We start from the raw sequence: 22255 nt of genomic DNA, 5'->3' as shown, positions 1-22255 counted from the left end.
TCAGAGATTCACGTTTAGGGGTTGAAAAGCTAGATTGATGAGTGTTCTCAAAAAGAAATATTTTTTGAGGAGTAAGTGAATCTGATGGCACATTACTTCACAGTTTAGTGAAATTCAGCAAATCTAATTCTATTATCCTGTCAAAGTTTCACAAAAAAGAGACCTGAAAGCATATTTTAAGCAAACCTTTAAAGATTCCAGCAGCCGCACATGCATCTGCAAAATTCAAAAACATCTGGTGCCGACAGATCTTTGTTTTTCCATAGATTAGGAGAGTAAATGGTATTGCCAATGATTAATTAAGTTTAAGTAAAGTTCTCCTTTAGTGATGTAGTGCCTCTTTTTCCTTTTGAAGGAGTGCCAAGGCAGTGGAACTCTAGCAACTGATATTTTCATTTCAAAAGCTTTTCAAAATGTGGGCAGGCTCCCTCAATGAAGCCACTTCCTTTCTGAAGTGCCGGACTTGAACGCAGATTGTATAAAGCATTTAAAGCCAAAATATCCCCATTTTATGTCACAATCAAGGACAAGATAAGATCTGATAAATACACTTTTTTTCCTGAAACAGCAAAAATAGTTTTAAGGTATGCTGAGCAATTCATTTGAAATCTACAGAATTTAAATAAGCTCTCAAAAATTAAGAAAAATTAGAGACTGCTAATCCTTTGGATTTGGGGAATGGTTTTGAAGTGCACAGAGTGAAGATGCCCCCTCTTGGTCTGGATTAGGAAACTCTTGGTGTAGAAACCCCTTTGAGCAATGCAGACTGTGACCTGTGCATTAATATTATAAGGGAGTCACTTAGGAACATTGAGCACTTATGTGACTTGTCCAAGTTCACACAGACAGTATACATGTCCAAAGCAGGACTTGAGAATGTGTCTTTTTGGTTCTGAGGATAGCTCTCTATTCATATACTACACATGCCCATAGCTACTCAATAAATGTTTGCTGAATTTAGCTAAAATTTTTTAAACAAGGACCCTTTGGGAGGAGCTGTACAGGACCCTCAGGCACAGATGCCCCCTCTGTCCATGATGCCTCTTTGCTCAGTTTGTCTCCAGGCAAGTGTGTGTGTGCTCCCAACAGAAAACTTCACTTGCTGCATTTTAATAGAAGTTACAATTTTCACCTCCCCAGGGATCAGATCCCTTTCATTTGACAATCATTTCCTGAAAAAGTTTTGCTTGAAACTTACCATGTAAGTGATAAGATTGTCACCAGTGAATTTAGACATGGACTGTATCAATTGAAGTTTCTGTGCTCTACGAGGCAATATGGCAGGATGACCAATTAATCAACAAGCATTTATTAACTTCTCATGTGTGCCAGGCACTGTGGTAGGTGCTGGACTGCAGAGAGATGCCTCCCAGGACACCATGTTCTATCTGACCAAGAGCCCTGATGAGATCTGATCAGATGAGGGCAGACCCTTTGTGCTGGATCCACTCAGGCTGGCTTGGTGAATCTCTCCATCTATGGTGATGGTGGGAACACAGGTGGCTAGTGGTATTTTGAGTTGCCAAAAGGGTTATGTATGCTATTGTGCTAGAGGGAAAACCTCTGAAATCACTGACTTTGGAGCCCAAGAGAAATAGGGGCACAAGGGATACCAGAAAGGAAACCCTCATTAGGATTGGTCCTGATACCAAAGGACATGTGGGGCTAAAGTAGAAATGCAGTAGGAATGTGGAGTAGGAAAGGGGAAAGAAGTAGATTGTACTGAAACAAAAGTATGTTGGAGCTTTTGGGCTGGACGAGTTATTAGATCATTTGCTTCCAAAACAAGACACTGAAGATTAGGGAATGGGAATCCATCAAAGCTCTATGAGATCTTCAATGAATACCCAATTTAACTGGACAGACTTTTGCTAAGTGTTTGCTACCTATAATTTTTTGCATTGGAAACAAGAAATACAAAAATAAAAAAAATATGTCTAGTCTCTGACCTCTTCATTTTGTAGATAAGGAAACTAAAGTCAGAGTGAAATGGCTTCCCTGAGGCCACACACGTGATTGTGAGCAAGGCCAGGGTTGAACCCTCTTCCTCTCACTCAGGACCAACATTTTCTACACCGTTACACAGTTTTCTTGTTGCTTTTGCTGTTGTAGTTCTAAGCTGAGAGCCTCAATTCAGGATGGGAAAAGTCCAGGGGAGACCCATGGGGCATAGAAAGTGCCTCTTGGGGATCACTCTGCAGAGGTAATGATGGGAACAAGCTGGGAAGCCCCCATCCTTCCCTCTTTCCAACGGGAGCCCCAGTCTAAGATTTGGTGGCCAGCAGGCCCTTTATGTGCCCAAGGTTTCCTCACAGACCAAACACATCAGGCAAAGGGCCTGGGGCCATGATGGACAGAGGCCAGGTCCAGACAGCAGGCAGCCAGCCCCCAGAGAGCAGGGCTTGAAGGGAGAGGAGTTTACAGTAGCCGACATTTTCTGAGAGCTGAATCCGGCAGAAGCGTCTGTGCTGAGTGCAGATAAATAAAAGAAGTGTGTTCCTATGGGAACCTTTGGCAGCTCAGATTACCCAGGCCCCTGGGACGCTTCTCTTTCATCGTGGTAGCTCAAGCTGAATGCTAGACCAAGAACATCACTGGCAGAGTGGGCCTGGGGCCTGGGAAAGCAGAACTGTCGGAGGAAGCCTCTCATGAGTAATTCTCCAGACACTTCAGCGATGATTTGCCCCCAGAGGATGGAATCCATTGTTAAGATAGAAGAAAGGTTGTGTCTATTTTTTGAAAACCAGCCACAGTCACGGTCATTTGATTAGCCCCTGAAATGTGTTTTATAAGTTGCTTTCATTTAAAAAGAAAGCCCTACAGTAATACTAGTCATTTTATTAGAATATTCTGTATCACTTTGTTTCCAAGAGTATAGGCAATTCCAGTATGGAAACCTCCCTCACCCACGTAGATAAGCAACTAATCTGTACCTTAGAGTCCTCAAGAGGTGACCAGACCAAGGCCACTGGTAAGAGGAAGCGCTCGAACCCAGGTCTTACTGATACAAAGAACAATTGATCATCCATTAACCATCTCTGACTCTCATTAGAATGGAATGGTAATCAAACTGAGATTCCAATTGACATTTTGCTGAGGATTCTCATCTGTTGTGTTTATCTCCATGGATGGATTTCTTGTTTTGGGAATTCAGACCTGAAAGGAATAGTGGTGATCAGGACAACTGCCATTTGAATAGCACTTTGAGATTCAAATCCGGATGTCCATGTAGACAAACACACATGCATGTAGTTTTCTGTGCGTGTGTGTATCTCCAATACACATGCATGCACACATGTGGTGGTGGTCGCCTGTTCTTGACGGGGACAAACAGGATGTCACTGTGTTCAAGTTGAGGTGCGGTGTGTCCAGCTGCAGCTGAGAAGACCAGTACGAGCTCAGAAGGCTCTACCACAGATGGGCCATGGGAACACTGGGGTTGGAGGTGTCTCTTGACTTCTGCTTCTCATATTTCTTTCGAGCGACTATAATTCTGCTTCACTCATACAGCCCAGTGTTTCCTCTGATGTGGGGCATGTCATGCTGAGCAGGGCTTTGCCAGGGTCTCCCCTGTGCAATACATACAATACATATGTGACAAAGTTCTTCAGGGAGACCTTGAGCATGTCTTTGTATCACTTCTTCTGACCTCCAAGTGAACACTTGCCTTGCATGAGTTTTTTTTTAAACAGTCTTTTAGGCAAATGTACATTTGGCATCCAAACAAGATGGTTAGACCATCGGAGTTGTGCTCTCTGAAGTAGTTGAATATTTTGCAATTTAGTTCAAATAGAGAGCTGTCTGGTGCCTTCTCCTGCCAGGTGATCTTCAGAGTCTTCCTAAGACAGTTCTGACAGAAGTGATTCAATTTCCTGGCCTGGGGCTGGGAGACTGTCCAGCTTTCACAGACTTACAACAATGAGGCCAGCACAAGGACTCTGTAGACCTTCGGTCTGGTAGTCAGCCTAATGCCTCTTCTCTCCTACACCTTCCTTTGGAGCCTCCCAAGCACTGAGCTGGCTCTGGCAATGCCTGTGTCAACCTCATCATCTGCGTGCACATACTGCCAAGGCAAGTGAACTTACCCACGGCTTGTTGTAATCTCTGATGTGGGGCTGGCTGGTGGAGAACCTGTTTTCTTGGTGTTGATTCTTAGTCTAAAAGCAGCACGAGCAGCAGAGAATTGTTCCATCCTTTGGTGCATCTCAACATCAGAGGCTTCATTGTGTGCACAATCATCTGTGAACAAAATGCCATGAACCAACTTTCTGTCCACTTTAGTCTTGGCTTGTAGCCTTTTCAAGTTAAGTAATTTCTTGCAACATTGCTAAAAATGTCATGCTAAAAAGTAAGTGAGCAAGCACGCAGCCTTGTTTCAGTCAATTGGTGACTGGGAAAGTGTGAGAGCATCTTCCACTACCCAGAACCTGGGCAAGCATGCTATCATGGAGCTGACATACAATATTGATGAACTTCTCTGGGCAACTTCATTTTGCCATAATTTTCCACAAACTCTCATGACTGACAATATCAAAGGCCTTTGTCAGACTGATGAACATTGTGTACAGAACTCTGTTCTATTCCTGGCCTTTTTCCTGGAGTGGTGGGGCAGCAAACACCTTATTAAATCATTCCTTGGCCCATTCTGAAGCCGCACCGTTTCTCATGTATATGGCCATATTCCAGATGAAGGATCAGCCTATTAAGGAGGACTCTGGCAAGAACCTTGTGAACAATGACTAAGAGGGAGACACCCCCTCCTCCACTCCATGATTGACAAAGGACAATCTATTTCCTTTACCTTTATAGAGATGGACAATGGCGGCATCCTTGAACTCCTGGGAGAAAACTTCATCCTGTCACATAACCCAGAAAATTTCAGTCAGTTTTTGTATGAGTGGTGAACTTCTTGTCTTGTGAATCTCAACTGGAATAGAATCAGTGCCAGGCACTTTGCCACATGAGAGAAGCCTAATGGCATTCAAAAGCTCTTCTTCATTTGAAAGTTTGGTCACATGAGGTGTACAGTGAATGGTTTCAACATTGATTGATGACAGTCTGTTGAAAACACTGTGGAATTGTTCAGTTCATCTCTCCAGGATCGTGTCCTTATCACTAACTAATGTGGCTCCATCAGCACTGAGCAATTGAGAGGCAACATAGGTCTTTGGTCTATAAAGAGCCTTCTGAGCATCATAAAAGTATGTGGGGCTGTGACTATGAGAAGAAAACAGAATTTTATCTGCCTTTGGACTGAGCCAAGAATCCTGCATCTCTCTCAGTGCTGCCTTCTCAGAGATGGATGAGCTATCCTGCTGGTAAACTGTGGAGTTCTTGCAGGGGTTTTCTTTAGTCTCTTCTGAATTGCTCCATCATTTTCATCAAACCAATCTTGATGTTTGTGAATGTTCTGGCCCAGATCAGTAATGGCAGTGCTCTCTCTCTCTCTCTCTCTCTCTCTCTCTCTCTCTCTCTGTACATAAGAGCAGTGAAATGTGTATACACACACATTCACACACACACACATACGAGTCTTGTCCTCACAACAACCCTGGAATATAAGGAGTGCTAATATTATTCTGAAAACAGATGAGGAACCTGGGGAAGACAGAGGCCAAGTGACTTGTGAAACATCACACTACTAGTATGTGTCTGAGGAAGGATTTGAACTCAAGGCTTCCTGACTTCAAGTCCAGGGCTCTGTGTACTTCTTACCCCATCACTGCCATGAATATCCAGAAATAGTCGAATGGATCTGGGATTTCATCCATGTGTCTGTGCTTTGCCACAATGCATGTCACAACCCATCCATATTTGTTCATCTTATGCATCTCCTGTACATATGCTACCAGAAATTTAGGTTCAACATGAAGCCCAACTTGGCTTGACTGCAACTTCTACCCATCACTTCTAATTCAGTCCTCTGGAGATTGGTCAAGTCCCCTTTCTTTGCATTAGTCTTTCAAATGCATAAAGACATTGTACCTTTTGGGACTTGGAGGGGAGAAGCCATCTTAAGTGACCAATTCTTAATGTTTTCTTTTGACCTCATGACTTCATTAGAAGGATGTTACAGTGAGGAAATGCCAACATAAATGGGGGGAGGGGAGGTGCTATTCTGCAATGGTTAAATGGCATACTCAGGATCACAGGTAGTATGTGTCAGAGGTGGGACCTGAACCCGTGTCTACCTGACTTCCTGACTACATTCTCTAGTCACTAGGGCACACTGCCTTACTATAGGATCTTCACATGATATAACCTAAAAAGGACCTCAGTGATCTATTCTACAGCCCTTCCCTCCACCCCTGTTTACATAATAGGAAATGGAGACCCTGAAAATGTGTCTGTGCTTTAGTTATAGCACACAGAGACTAGGTCAGGTGCTACCCCCATTTTACAGATGAAGAAATTGAGATTCAAAAGAAGCCAAGTAACTTGCATAGGTACATTCAGCTGTTAAGGATCCAAGGGGTGGCTCCAACCTTGGCTTTTCCTGTCTCCAAATAGAGTACAAATGCCATCATGGTCCACAGTAATAGTGATGGCTTGCCCACGTTTAAGAAGGCATGGCAATTCTGCTGCTAATTTGAAGTATTCTATCACTCTAGGATACAAATAAGTGCCTTAGAGCTTTTAATCTATGTGGAGCAGGAGCAGGATGGGATTCATACTTCAATCAGGAGAGGTGGTGAAGAATGGAAAGGCTGCACGTTAGCATCATGGCACTGTCTTGGTATTCAGTGTCCAACCACAGAACAAAAGAGGCAGACTTCGGTAGAGAACATGGGAGTAGAAGTCCCAAAGTTTCAGTATTCTTTTATTTAAAACAAAAAGGTTGCTTGTAATTTGTAACCTCACAGGAATATTTCAAATGGTTCACAAAGATCAATGCACTCCATGTTCAAAGACTTTGGGTGTTTTAAAAATCTTCCCATTTGGACCAGCTTGTCATAAGAACAAAAATATCAAAATATTGTCAGTCTGTGAGCTCATGTACATGAGCACAGAGACCTCAAGTCAACACAAATTAGACAGTGAAATGGTGCCTTGGAGAACAGCTAAGGAAACATTTTTGTTTTACATATGAGAAAACTGAAGGCTGGAGATTGCAAGCAACTTGCCCACAGTAATTCAGGCAATGCATGGCAGAGTTAATACTAGAAACCATCCTTCTGCTTAGCCCCGAGTTCTTATCTTGAGCCCATTCTGCAGCAAAACCAACCTATTAGCTATTAGTTCTTTCCTCCTTTTCAAATGCCTTTATATTGTTCTATATGTGTGTATATACTGACATATACATAAACACACATATATTACATTTATATCTTATACTTATTTATATGTGTAAATATATTTTTTTATATTTCATGTACTTATATCAATTAAAAAAACATTCCATAAGCATGTACAATGTGTCAGGCATTATCCCAGATCTTGAAGATGCAAATTAACATGTGCACACCGATATTACCTCCAATTTATTCTGTCTATATCTTGTTTGTACATAGTTGTTTAACTGCCTTTGTAGTCAATCAAATCAATAAGCATTTATTAGTCTCCTACTATGTGCTAGGCATTCTGCTTGGTGTTGGAAATGGGAAGAAACACACACACGCGAGCACACACACACACACACACACACACACACACACACACACACACACACACACCCATTAGTCCCCGAGCTCAGAGGAGCCCGCATTCTATTGGGAGATGAAATATGTAAACAGACAGCTCCAGCATCCAGCACCTGAAATGTCCTGATCAAATGTTTGCTCAGTTGAATCAGCCTTTGAATTCTCTGTAATTCCTCGGGAACAGAGTGAGATGCTGTCCCCGAAGAAGCCCAGGTCTGCGGCAGGTCTTTTTGCGCGTGGGGGCCAGTGGCACTGAGATTCATCGGTGCACCGCCAAAGCCCACACCACCGTTCTCCATCAAAGTTAGGATCCATTCTCTCCTTTAACTGTTACCTCAGACTGTTTAGCTCGTATGGGCATTTCTTTTCAGCAGGCTCTTAAAAAATCGAAACTAAGAAACACCACACTAAATACACGTTTCTGTAAACCAAGTAAACTCCAGAGGTCACACACACCATCGATTTATCGACACGGGAAAGAGCAATTATTCCATTCCCTTTTCATGTTCATAAGATTTTCTTGTGCTATTTGTACAAATGAGCAAAACGATATTTGCGATTATTCTCAGATTGTTCTAAAAGCTGAGCAGAACACAGCTCATGGCACTGTCCACAATGGTCTCCGTCGTGTTCTTGAGGCTGTAGAAAATCATGCCCCTGTCCTGGTGCTCCTTGACGGCCTGCCACCTCACCTCAGTTCCCTTTTGTTCTGCCTTCCCCCACCAGAGTGCAAGCTTCTTGGGGGCAGGGTCTGGTTTTCTTTTTATTGGCATTTGTATCCCCACTACTTAGCACAATTCTTGGCACACAATAAGAACTTAGTAAATGTATCTTGCCTTGCCTGGTTGATCTATTGATCGATGATTAATGCACAGGTTAGTAGCACAGGCTAGCTCTCATTCCTGACAGAATACTCAATTCTGGACTCTGGGAACTCTTGGATTCCTATAAAACTCAGCTCATTTCTGCTTCCTACGTAAAGCTTTTCTTGCTCCCCTCCATTGCTAGTCATCACCTTACACAAGAATTTCACCTGAAATCACATTTTTAGTTATTTTTTGTGTGACAGATATTTATTTTATTTCCCTCCCATGACCCCCTATTGAAAAACAAAACAAAATCCAGGTCAAAAATGGACATACTCAACTTTATATTTACTTTGTCTATAATTTTACCTAGATACTAATCTTCACTTTGCCACTGCATAACCTGAATTGTAAGCTTGAGGGTGACCAGAGCATTTGGCCTTTCCATCTTTATGTTTCCAGCACACATTAGGCACTTTAAAAACTTTTGGAAAGTCACCTTTCATTCCTCTCCTGGCTCTGCTTCTGACATTCTGTATTTTTCTACTATATCTCTCCTTCTATCTCATCCTGGAACTTTGCTTAGTGCCTGGGTCCTTCCCAGCCTGGAATGTGCATCTTGTCCCCCAGCCTTCTCACCCTAGAGCATCTTTCTGCCATAATGGTTCCCTTCTGCCGCTGGTGACTTCCGACCCGCTCTGCTTCTGCCTTCCCAGTCTTCCTCATCCTGCCCACACGGGCACCTCTTCTTCCTTCTCCAGCTGCTCAGTTCCTGTTTCTGCATTGTCTTCTCCCATTAGAATATATGTTGTTTTTTAAGGCAAAGACTGTCTTTCTTTTTTACTTTTTTTTTAATCTCTAGCACTTTCCTGGCACATAATATTTATTTAATAAATACTTGGTGCAGCTTTTACCTTGGTGGCTGATCAGTGAATTGATTACATATGCACATGTTGCTTTCGGGGCAGGAACTGTTTTTGTATATTTCTGTATCCCCAGGACCTAAGCCAGTACATAGAACATCACAAACTCATAATAAATGATTGTCCAATGATGTCATGAATGAGCACATGATGTGGAGAGATACTCTAAGCAGATGCTGCTATGATTCAGAAACAAGTAGATGAGAACCTGGACTAGGATTGTGAAAAAAGCAAGGAAAGAGTGAAGAACAGAGCGCCTTGGAGAAATCCTGGCGATTCCCTCGGTGACTGGCCGGATTGAGCTATGGGCGGAGGGAAGCAAGCAAAATTAGTCAGAAACCATGCAGCAATGGTAAATCCAGGGTAAAGGAAATGCAAAATGAAGCCGCTGATAGATAGTCAGGAGAAAGCTTGAAGACGGTTCACTTAGCAATGGGAAACAAATGTGGGGTTTGATCATATTCCTGCACCAAAGTCACCCTGCGATGTCTCGGGACAGTGTGAAGATGGCCCCCGAGGGGCTCTCCAAGGTCATGCCCAGTGAACACAAGCTCCAGTATGTTCCACCAAGTTCTGTGGGCCTCACTTCCTTCAAGAATCCGCTTAAATCACACTTTCTGGAGGGGGCCTTTCCCAAGGGCCCTCGATGTTATATTTTTATCTTTGGGGTTATCTTTCATCCACTCTGTATGTTTGTATCATGTAATTATCTATTTACAAGCATGTTGTTTTCCACATTAGGATGTAAGCTCCTTGGGGGCAGGCCCTGATTTTTTTCCTTTGTTGCATAGCTAAGCACAGTGCTGAGCACGTAGAATTCATTAAGGCACCTAATCAATGTCTGTTGTTTGATTAATTGGTTGGAATATAGGCCTGGCTGTGGGCTGTGGGCATGCAGTCTGGGCCCAAGCCCAGCTATGTCATTCATCATCCAGTTGTCTCCAGCATGATGAATGTTTCAGCCACAACAATTCTCAAAGACATTTCACTACTCATAGGAGGATTGGAATCTGCATTGATGGAGAGGTTCCTGTGCTGTAAAAACAATGATTCTTAAAATACTTTAATCTGAAAAGTTTCGGGCATTCATTTCTTAGAATCTTAACTTAAGACTTAGAAGGGGCCTTAGTCACCATCAAGTGCAACTCCCTCATTCTAAAGATGCACAAACTGAAACCCAGAGAGGTGAAGCAACTAGTCCAGAGTCACACAGAAAGTAATGAGGACTGTGCGGCTAAGGAAAAGACGAGAAATCAAACTAGACATGCCGATTTTTTAAGTCATCTGTACGCAACAATGATAACTTGGTGCCTTGGAAAGAGCACTGGCTTTGGAGTCAGAGGACACAGGTTCACGGCCTGGTCCTGCTCAAGTAACCCAAGGGACTTGGGTGGGAGGAGGTTCCTCCTAGATGAGATAACTGCTAGAGCCCTTCCAAGGGTACATCCCAGGAAACAAGACTAGAAGCTGTGCGAAAGAGAACGAACATGGCCATGGAGAGGTAGCCAGGACTTTGCCAATTTAAAGAGAATTCCTTCTATCCAGGAAGCATCTAATACACACTAATGCACTTGACCCTAAGTTATCCTTAAGATTTGTTTTTGAAGAGTTGTGATTTCCCTTCAGAGCCAGGTGATGAGGCCAACAGAAAGGCCCTGAGCCTAGGGGGTTGAGGCACTGGAAAGAGTGGTAGGTAAACAACAGAAGAACTTGGCTCAAATCCCAGTTGGGTTTTTTTTTTCCCTTACACCCTGTGCAATCTTAGGTAAATCACTTGACCTCCAAGAATTCCAGTTTCCTTTTCTGTAAAATGAGCAACTTGTGCTAGGTGGCTCCAAAGGATGCTTTCAGCTCTGCATGGATGCACCTGTGGCATCCAGGTCTCCTCCCAGGCTAACCCCATGATTATATCATCCACGGTTTCTCAGTTTGCCTTTGAAAGACAACCGATGGGCTTGATTTTCTTGTGATACACATTTTGCAGTAACCTCTAGGTCCATGATATGCTTTGACCATTGCTCTTTCACTGTGGTGAGAGCTATAAATTCATTTTCATTTAAGATGTTGTGGGGCAGCAATGGTGCAGCCAGAATGAAGTCATGAATAAACAAACATGGCGAGCTTCCTGGATAAATTAAGAAATGTTTATTCATAAAGGAATTCAGAGCAGAGTGTGAGTGGGACCATCAAAAAGGCAGGGCAAGTGGGTCTCCACCTCTGATAGGATGCATGCTGCTTCTGTTTAGATCAGAGAAAAGATGGGCTGCACAGAAAGACCCTTGAAATGCATTTATTATGTACAATAAGTCCATTTCAAATGTGCCTGTTTATTTCTAGCTGAATGCCAAAACATCAGACCAGACGCCTTGAGTAGTTTTTCCTAGGTCTGTTATCAATTCCCCTTTCAGAACAAAATAATACAGAAGCCCTTTCCTAGGTATTTCATTAGGCTTCTCACTATGCTTTTTCAGTCATTAATTGCCTGTTGGCGACAACAAACAGCCATTCTGGGCAGCTCTTTTTCTATCTATGTTGTTTCTTTGGAGTGAAAGGAATGATTCCCAACCTTGATCTAATCCCCCCGAGTCAAGATGTAAGATTTTGTAGCCTCTCCAGCCTCATTATAAACATCTGATCTTCATGAAATGCAGTGGAATGCTGTGTCATTTTAATGCCCAATCTTTACCTGGGGAGAAGAAATGTATTTTCCTCTTTTGTTTGAATGATGGGAGACTCTGGGTGCAGAATGCTGCATCCTTTGTCCAACGTTGCTGATGGGTGAGGTGCTTCTGCCTAACTATTTTACTGGCTTCTTTTTCTTTGTGACAAGGGAAAGTTTTCCTGAGGTAAAGGATGAGACAATGGCTGAAAAGGGCATTGCTATCAGTTACAAAGGGTATCAACACAAATTTAGAAAGTACTAACAATAAAACCAGAAACAAATAAGTAAATGAATGCATATTCATGTTCCAAATAGCGGCATCACTAGTCTGAGGCCAAAAGGTCTGCTTTGATACAGGACATTTGTGTGTGAAGATGCTGGCCATCAGTGAAGTGCTACTGCCAATTAAAAAAAGAAAATACCCCAAATCAAAAGCCAAAGGAGGAACCTTCTCCGTGCCCAGATAACTTTAGTACATTTTTAGTTGCATGAAAACTAATTGGACCAATTTGCATGGATGAGAAATTTTTCTGGAAGACTTTAATCACAGAGTAACATAATGGTTTTCTGCTTCACATAGTCAGGGACATGATATTACCTTTAGGAAGATGAATTCATGTGGAGGATTCAGAAAGCACTTGAGCCTGAATTTAGGGAAGCTTGAATCATAAAGAGTCAGTTAGAAAGCTCTGTTCAGGGTTAATATTTTAATGTTTCAGAAAGGAACTGGAAAGGCAGGGAGTTAAAGGGCCAGCCCTGGCAAGGGAAGGCTGCCATTTTCTTGAAGAAGAACAAGGCAGTGAATACAGAGGATGCTCCTTTTTCTGTAATTAAGGCAGAGATGTTGTGATGGCAGATCCAGTGTTGTTGGGTTTAAAATTGTTAAGACCTGAGTTCAAAGCCTCCCTCCAAAGACTTGTATTGACCTCATCTTGGGCAGCCTCACCAGTTCTCTGGGACCATGTCCTAAGCCCTATGGACTAGAGGTTCAAAAGGGTCAAAAGTCCTGGAGTTCTCTAGGACTTTGTGCTGATAATGTTGGTGATCACTCCTAAATTCCAGGACACTTTTAATGTCTCTAATTATAATTGGATCCCACCTTTCTCACATAACTGTTGAGAGCAAAAAATGCATCCCAAATCTTGAAGTACTCTATGTGACTGGCCTTGGCTGTTATTGTTTGCAGTGGGACAAAGTGTGTAAGGGCTACACTTGGAATAAGGAAGACCTAGGCTTAAGCCCTGCCTCTGACACCTACCTGCTGGGCAACCAAGTCATTAAGTCTCTCAATGCCCCCAGAAAACTCTAAAAGATGTTATTCCCCAGGAGTGGGCCTCTGCACTGTTGGAGATGCTCTCCCTGCCAGGAGTTCCTCATACTGGTAAATTCACAGGTCCTGACTGGAACAGTAGGAGTAGTGGTTATGGTAATGCTGGTGGTGCTGGTACTAGTAGTCAGTGCTCATGGCAAGGGTAGACAGGGCTCCAGAGCACTAATTTAGCATATTCTAAAATTGTCACAGCCTATTATGAAAAGTGGGGATGACTTTCCTGGGCTCTAAGACCTTGCTTTGATGCTGCCACTCCCCATGGCCCATGACTTAGCCTGCGGACTGAGTAGACTGAGGGGCAGCCATAGCTCTTGTGTGAATGGATCCAGCTGCCTGACTCCAGTGACACCATTCCCAGGGCAGGGGGACCAAACTGGCCTTGGTTACACTTGGCATCCTTCATGAACTTGGAAATGAATAAAATCTTATGAAACATGAAGTCAAGAAGCAAAAGAAAAGTTTTCCCAAGCATGTTCCTCCTGCTCACTTTAGTGAGCCATGGAACTCTTCATTAACAGCCTAACATGAAGAATATTCTCTTTCAAATGCTATTTAAATGAAGATGAACTAGGCGGGAGTTACTTACGCCTCCATAAATTACCGTGATGAGTAAGTAGCCCTGTGCATTTATGGATGCAGAGAGGAAGACAGAGAGGCATCAAGAGGAGGGAAAACAGGGCAGACTAACAATTGACAGACAAACTTGCTGAAAGACTGACTGACAGGCAGCTGGAAGACAGACATCCTGACAGACTGGCATGTGACTGAGTGACTGGTGCCTGGTAGGGAGGCACATGAACAGAGAGGAGGGGAGAGAGGAAGCCAGAGTACCCCAGTCAATCAGCTCTGCTAAGAGTGTGAAAGACATGAAAATGATTGCCTCCTCAGGGTAAGAGTGAGGAAAGGGGAGAGAACTTGGTGTGCCATGGGAGGGAAAACACTGCTCATAGAATCAGAGGATTCAGGTTCAAATCCTGCCTGCACATGGTGTTTGCTGTCTGTGCTCCTTAAGCAAATTACCCTCCCTCTTGGACAGCTGGGTGGGCTGAGCACTGAGGAGCCTTCTCTAGAGATCTGTAAATAGACTCCTCCTGGTCCTGTGTTAAGTCTGGCAGCATCAACAATCTCCTGCCTAACTCAAACCAGCCTTGACCTAGCCGAAGGAAATGAAACATTGACTGAGGGTCTACTCCAGCCAAGACACAGTGCTAGGTCCCCAGGATGGAGCACAGTCCTGGCCTTCAAGGAACTGACAAACCTCATACCAGAGATGTGTATTCTACATGGTAGAGAGGAATAAGGGCAAAGTAAAATCTGAGGGAAGGGAAGGATCCCTTTCAGCTGGAGAATCAATGCTTCCTGGAGGAGGTGGCACCTGTGTTGGGCTTTGAAGGAAGACAAGGGTTTCAGTAGGCAGAGATAGATAGGGAATGTGTTCTTGAAATGGGGTGAGGGGCAGGCAGAAAGAATGCTCAAGATCGCAGGGCACTGCGGGGCAACACTCTGTAGCCCAGTTCGGCTGAAGGAGAGAACATGGGATCTGAGCATGAACGAGAGCTTGAAAGGGAGTTTGGAGGCAGAAATGTGAAGGCCTAACTGTCAGACCAAAGAGATGTAGGGGCATTGATGAGCTCAGGAAAGAGGTTGAGGATGTAGGAAAAGTGGGACCTCAGAGCAGAGAGACAGGCTCACACTTAGACTTCAAGTGAGAAAGGTTCTTTTGGTCATTCTGGGAGAGCCGATTGGAGATGGGAGACAGGGCAGAGAGTAAGGAAGTGACCACAGACAGGAGTCCAGGCCAGAGGCCAAGTCATCTGGGCCTGACTCAGGGAAGTGATCCAACCTGGACAGAGAGGATGAAAAAGAGAGGAGGGGAAGGAGGGAGGGAAGGAGGGGGAAAGAAAAAGGGGAGAGACAGATGGAGAGAATCATGGGGCTGGAGGAGGAGCCCTGCATCGGAGGTCTTCAGGCGGGTTCACACTTGGATTAGTTGCGGGGCAGGCTTGGCAGTCTTGGCAGCTCCCTAGACCTTGAACTACAGAGGGAGGCAGTTGGACTGACTGAGCAGGCATAATGAAAAGAGCATAGGCTGCAGAGTCAGCTGGCGATGCTAGAACCCTCTAGATACCACCTGTAAACATGGGGCAAATCCCCTTCCCTCCTGTGGACTCGGTTTTTTCATCTGTAAAAAGTGGCTGTTGGATGTGATGGCCTAGGGTCCCTGACGTGATCACACCTGGGAGGGGACGTCCCTCCACGGAGCTTCACTGATTTTCTTTTTCATTGTGTGGCTTCCCTGTGCCATTAAGCTTGCAGCGTAATTGTGGCGTCAGATTTTGCTTGGTTCGGAGCAGGCAGAGGGGCTCCACGGGGAGGAGCTGCACATGGAGCCGGAGGACCGAAGTCAGACTCCGGCTCTTCTCGCTCCTCTGATGTCCTTGACAGAATGTCCCTCTGAGCCTCAGTTTCCTCCTCTGTAATATGAAGAGTCTGTGGGCCTCTCTGGACCTCAGCTTCCCCATTTGTCATATAGAGGGGGAGGACTAGAAATACAGAGGTGCCGATTCACAACCCCAGGGTTAAGATATAATTGGGAAATGTTTGACTAAGTAAATAGAAGTACAACGCCAATAACGTCCATGTATGGTCTCCTATGCCAGCCCGCTGCCCCCAGAGATCCTTTCCTGCCTGAGTTTGCCTCCCGGCCAAGGACCGTGCCAGGCCCTTCCCACCTGACGTCCATCTCCTTTGATGCTCGTTCAGTCTTCCAGACAGCGGAGGGGAAAGGACCGAGCATTTGTGAAGTGCCTACTGCGTGCCAGTCTCTCTGCTAAGTGCTTTGCCAATATTAGCTCGTTTGAGCTTCATGACAGCCTGGAAGGGCAGCGCTGTTATTAATCCCATATTAAAGCTGAATGGTGGTGAATGACTTTCCCAGGGTCACACAGCTAGGAAGTGTCCTGAGGTGGAATTTGAACTCAAGACTATAAGCTGTAACCTAAGCATAGCTCCACGTGTACAGAGATATTGTTGACAATCAGTTTTGTAAATGATCCTTGAAATTGGTGCAGTTCAAGGGAACAGCCCCTCGGACAGAACAAAAAGACCGAGCTGAGCAGCAGACCTTTCATGGATTGCTCAAACCCTCCCATTGTACCCACTTCTCAGATTCTCGTCACTCCCACACTTCGGTTTTGTAAGAAGCCACAGATGGCAGCGCTACCTGCCCCTTCCCAGCTTCACAGGGCCATTTCACTAGCGCAGTGGAGGGAGAGGTGCGCTCTGCCATTTCAAACACTGAAAGCATGCAAATGTGTAAAAGCAGGCGGTATCATCCTCAAACTAGAGCACCCGCTATTTCCTCCTGTGTTTTTCGAAGAAAAAAAAAATTCCACCTCCAAAAAGAGAGTTAATGAGTCCAGCCTCCCTGCCTGGAACCATTCTCTCAGTGTATCCAAGAGAAATGTTCTCTGCCCACCACACTGCTCTCTAGTGATTCTAGGAGCAAGCCTTTTCCCTCCGCCTCCAATAGAAGGACAGCTCTCAATAAAGGACAAATACAGCTTCACTAATTTTTCTTTGCGTCCCCAGGGCTGAGGATAGTGTCCATCCTGTTGATAAATGCTTGTTGGCTATTTCTGAAGGCTGCTCAGTTTGTGAAAAGAATCTCCTCTCTGTGGCCTCAGTTTTGCCATCTATACAATGGAAGAGATTTGACCAGATGACCTCCAAGGTTCTGGCCACTCAGCTCTCCCCATCCCCCACCCCCTGAAAACAAACAATGCCAAGCTGGGGAAGCTGCCTTACCTGCCATTTGTTCCCAGTGGGCCTCATTGGAATCCAGGTGCCAGCTGCATTGTTGGAAGTCACAATTCACGTCTGCCCCCAGCTTCAGGGAGCATGGGGGTCCTGAAGGGTCTCTAGATACTCGGCCTGACCACAGCTTGTGATCCTAGGAACAAGGGAACACAAACGGAAGGGGCACACTGGAGCTGCCTGTGTCTCTGTTCTTCTCCTGAGGCTCATGTGGTGATGCTCAGCATCAGTGGGCCCCAAATGTCTACTCTTCCTTTGTATGATTTCCTTGGGGGAGAAGGCTAAACATTTCGGCAAGGCCCAGAGTCAGCAATGACAGAAGACAGCTTGGTGATAGGCCGCTAACTGAGGGAAACCAGATGCCACCCTGATGATTAAATATTTATTCTAGAAGACAGTCACATTGTTCTTGAGAATCACCACTCAAAGAGTTTATTTTTTTTTAAAGAGATAAAGTGCTGAGGTCACCCGAGCAGATTGGCTAAATTGATTTTGATCCCACACTGAATGACATTCTCATCCCTCCAGGTGGGAAATACCACCCGGTTCTCTGGCATCATTTGTCATTCACTGTCCACTGAACAGCCATAATAGCCTGCTTCCAAACCAGCATTTTTATTGATTTTTATTCACTGTTTTCCTCTGGGGCCAGAAGCAGCCTAGCATCAGAGAAAAAGGGCTACACTTGGAACCAGAGAACACCAGGACTCAGGTCTAGCCTCCAACATCAGCTGTGTGACCACAGGCAAGTCACCCACCCTCTCAGGGCCCCCAGGTGAGTGCCTAAGACTAGGAGTCTGGAGAAGGGGCTCTCGGCTTTGGTAAGAGTTCTTCTAGAGCTCCTCAAGCCAATGGAGTCACAGGATGTATGAAAGAAAAAGCCCATTCCTTTAAAGATCAGGAAACAGGAAGAAGCTCTCATGATCCCCTACAGAAAACAAATCATTTTCTTTCTTTGGTTCATTATTTCAAAGTAACTTTCTGGGAGTACACCCACAAAATGAGCCAGACATGTTCCTGAAAATGCAAACTAATGTTCTGTGGAACTTCTTTTCTGAATTTTTCAGCCCTGGACAGATTCTATCTCAAGGGCCTTCTCTGGAACAGATGAGGAGAAACTTTCGGTTCCCAGTGACTGACAAAAATGGTAAGTGCCCAAACATGAAATTCTTCAAAAGCAAAAACTGCCCTTTAGGGGTTAATATCCACTTAGTGGATTTAAAAAATTTTTAATTTAATAACAACTAACAAAAAACATTCAAACACCCCAAAATATAAACACACATCACACACTTGTCCTCATTTTTTTGTAGATTGTTGAATTTAGCAAGATAATAACCCTAAGGGGCAGCCAAGTAACACAGAGAGTAAGAGCACTAGCTCCAGTGTCGGGATGACCTGGGATCGAATCTGGGCTCAGATACTTAGCACCACACTCAGAAATAACTGGCCGTGTAACCTTGAGCAAGTTACTTAACCCCAATTGCTTTTAAAAAATAATAATAAGATAATAACCCTAATCTAAACCATAATGAGCGTAGGACAATTGGCACTTTTTTGTCACGAGTGAAGACTGGATAACCATTTGTTGGAGGGTCACTGGGCACCAATATTTAAAATAATGATTTTTAAAATCTATTACATTTTTATTTTCATAGCAATTGCTTGGCAGCATAGAAATCCCTGATCTTGAATACCTTCTTAGCAAGATTAATTGATTAAAATATGGAGCTGCAGATGATACTTTCTCCTCAGTGCCCATTCACCTCCCCCTTCCCCTGTCAGTTTTTTTTCCACAAAAATCTCCACCTTTTATTTTCAGTCCCCCAAATAAACACCAAACTCTTGCAATGATGAAAAGTATTCCAGCTCCAAGCTCTTCTTTTAAAGACAAAATACTCTGGAAACCATTTTTCTTTGGTGAGATTTCTAATGGTCAGAAACCAAGGAACAGCAGCATCAGAGAAGTCTTGTAGTTTGGCAGCCTCAGAAGAAGGGTACAGCATATTTAATTTTCCATGAAAGCCCATATCATTATGTGAAAAACCCCAAACCATTTCATAGAGGCAGAGAGTGAAGTGCACTAAATGAATTCACATGAGTAATAAGTCAAATAACCAAGATTCCCACTCTAGTCCTTTTTCTCTTTTCACCACCCTCTGTTGATGTGCTAATTCCTGTCATTCTAGCTAAAAGAAATGTGGTGGCAGTCTTTCCAGGTTCACTATTGAGGCTTTTTGCCCCCCACCCCCAGACCCTATTCCAGAGTTCCGTCTCCCACTCAAAGGGTTTTTTCTTACGATTCCTTCTACTAGTCACTTTGTAACTAGGCTTTCATCTGATAGAATTACAGAATTTTGCATTTGGAACCACCTCCAGCAGACATTAGTCCAGCCTATCCATGTATGAATAAGAATTCTGCCCATCCAGCAAATCATCATGCCACCTTTGCTCACTGGCTTCAGTGAGGACAGCTGCACAATGAATTGGTGTTGGTTTAGCAAAAGAAAAGAAAACCTTGCAACTGTTTGAGGAAAACCCTTGTCTAGCCCATTCCACTGCAATGGGACTCTTGAGCATAGTTTTCCTGTGCCAGACCCTTCCCCTCCCTCAATGACCCTGATTGTTCACAAGAAGGAGGAGTGAGGGGCATGGAGGAAGCAGCTGGAAGACCAATTCTAGGCCCACCTTCTATGGGAAGTTGCCCTGATCCCCTCACATGCTGGAAGTCACCATCTCAGACCACTTTGTATTTATCTGGGTCGTTTTTATTCTGAACATACTGGAATATGTCTTCACTCTCTTCCCAGTTAGATTGTATACTACTCTCCCATCCAGATCATTTCACTCTTGGTATTTTTATCTTTTTTTTTTTGTTGTTCTTTGGAGGGCAATTGGGGTTAAGTGACTTGCCCAAGGTCACATGGCTAGTAAGTGTTAAGTGTCAGAGGCCGGATTTGAACTCAGTTTCTCCTGACTCCAGGGGCAGTGCTCTATTCATTACACCACCTAGCCACCCCATCATCCCCTTCTTCTAACATAGTACTTGGTGCATAGTAAGTTCTCCATAAAACGTTCATTGATTGATTAAAGGTATATCTACACACATACCAACACGATGTGGGGTGATTCCTCAGCCCAGAACTACATTACAGAGGGGTAAACACAACCACTGACTATCGACGAGCCAGCAGTCACATGGAAGCCAATTGGGAAGGGTGAAGCTGGCACAGACAACTTTACCAGAAAACAGTGATTTTTTCCCATGCTCACAGAAACAACTCCTCCACTTCTTTAGAGGGAAGCCATGAAACATGTTATTGGAAGACATGAGGGTGGAAGTGTAAGAGTCTGCTAAGAAAGTCAGAGCAAGCCATTCTTTCCCCTAAGTCTGGGAAATCATGTTCTCAAGGAGGGGAAGGTATATGCACCCCCCTCTTTAAGCCTACGTCTTTGGGCTACATGAGAAACTGGAAAATGGGTTATCTGAAGAGATCCTATTTCTTAGGGCAGGTATATTTTCAGGGATTTAAGAAATATAGATGAAGTTAACATCCACTTGATAGAATAAGAAATCTGCCCCAAGGGCCCTAAACTGAAGCCTTCAGCTTTTAGGACTATATAAGTGATTTGGATGACCTCACTGATATGCTCAGTCTACAGACTCAGCATTACCTGAGGCGTTAGAAAGCTATTTAGAGGAATGCTCCAAGGAGCTGGATGGATGAGGGTGCAATACCTGGAAACATTACAGAAAGGGGCTTTGATGATTTTGACTTTCAGCTCTTGCCTGGAAAGTGGCAAGCACCATTTATCAGCAGCTTTACAACATAATTGTGTTGTCCGGTAACAGATTTTTTGGGAAGGGGGAGGGGCGCTAGAGGTGGAAATTGTGGCCATGAGTCAAATCATCTCTTTTTTATATATAACTGTAATTTCATTTTCTCATACTTTTATAGATGTGGCTATGCAACTATAAAATATGGAGTATCCTTTGAAATGTCTACTCTGAACAGAAGTATTGCATTTCAAAGGGGAGTTTCAAAATGGAGCAAATATTTCACTGAAATCTATGTTTCTTGAAGAAACATCACTTGTAACCAGATTCTATCAGATGGTGAAGTAAGATAGGAATGCACTAGCTCAGTCACTGTAGGGACATTTGCCCAGTGGGCATCTGTAGCCCTGATCAGAGGAAAAGGGGTAATTATGAAAATCATCATTGCACCAACTGACCACTTTAAGATTTACGACATGCTTTATAGAATTCTCCCAGATATTTTGGGAGGTTTTGAAAAAGAGACACTTTTCTTTGGAATAGAAACCCCCATAGCTGGTCAAGCAAGATCAGAAAATATTAGGATCCCAGGGTTGAAAGAAGGTTGATTTCCAACCATCCACTTGATCTCATACCTGAATACTGAATGATGTCCCCTTGACAATATCCCTAACAAATGGTCATCCAGCCTCCACTTGCAGAATCAAAGTATTTATTTAGCATCTCTTAGGATTATTGACATAGAGTTGAAAGGGATTCCACTCCTTCAGTTTAGAGAAACTGAGGCCCAGAGAGGTAAAGTCCCTTGTACAAGATATTCTGTGGGAGAACAGGGAATAAATTACAGATCCAATGTATTTTCCACCACAAAGGAGTGGAAGAAGGAAGGAAATAAGCATTTATTAAGTTCCTGCTATATTCTAGGCCCTGTACTAACTGCTGTACAAAATATTATCTCATTTGAAATTGATACAGTATCCTTCCCATTATGGTATGCCCTGCAGTCAACCTGTACCTTCTTGCCATGAGCTAACATTGGCTAGGGGAAGCTCTCATCTGGGTTTACACCCCAACTCTGACACAGACTACCCAGGTGTAGCAACAAGCACCCCAGTGTCACCAGGGTTGCTGCTAACACAGGTTCTTGGATCTGCTTTGATAAAGGAAAGCAACTCAAAATGGGTTAACAAGCTTACTTTAATCAGTCAAATATGTATTGTTTACCTAGTTCAAGGGAAAAAGGTCAGCACCCCGAACTTCAGAATAAACAGACAGAATTATCAAGACAGAAACAGATCAA

At 43.8% G+C, this 22255-nt stretch overlaps 1 protein-coding gene across 1 annotated transcript in view; it reads left to right on the top strand.

Annotated features, from left to right (window-relative positions):
• The window catches only part of LOC138164769 (serine/threonine-protein kinase TNNI3K-like), a 370349-nt gene that overhangs the window by 344155 nt on the left and 3939 nt on the right, over positions 1 to 22255 (top strand). Inside the window, exon 24 of the mRNA XM_069092731.1 lies at positions 18245 to 18324. Within this exon, the coding sequence (XP_068948832.1) occupies positions 18245 to 18324 (80 nt within the window). The remainder of the gene's footprint in view (positions 1 to 18244; positions 18325 to 22255) is intronic.

Source organism: Petaurus breviceps, unplaced genomic scaffold (genome assembly GCF_028583685.1).
Source record: "Petaurus breviceps papuanus isolate PSGF00001 unplaced genomic scaffold, PetGlider_PUasm1.0 207, whole genome shotgun sequence".
NCBI classification, from domain to species: Eukaryota; Metazoa; Chordata; class Mammalia; order Diprotodontia; family Petauridae; genus Petaurus; species Petaurus breviceps.
This window is presented reverse-complemented; position numbering and strand designations above follow the sequence as displayed.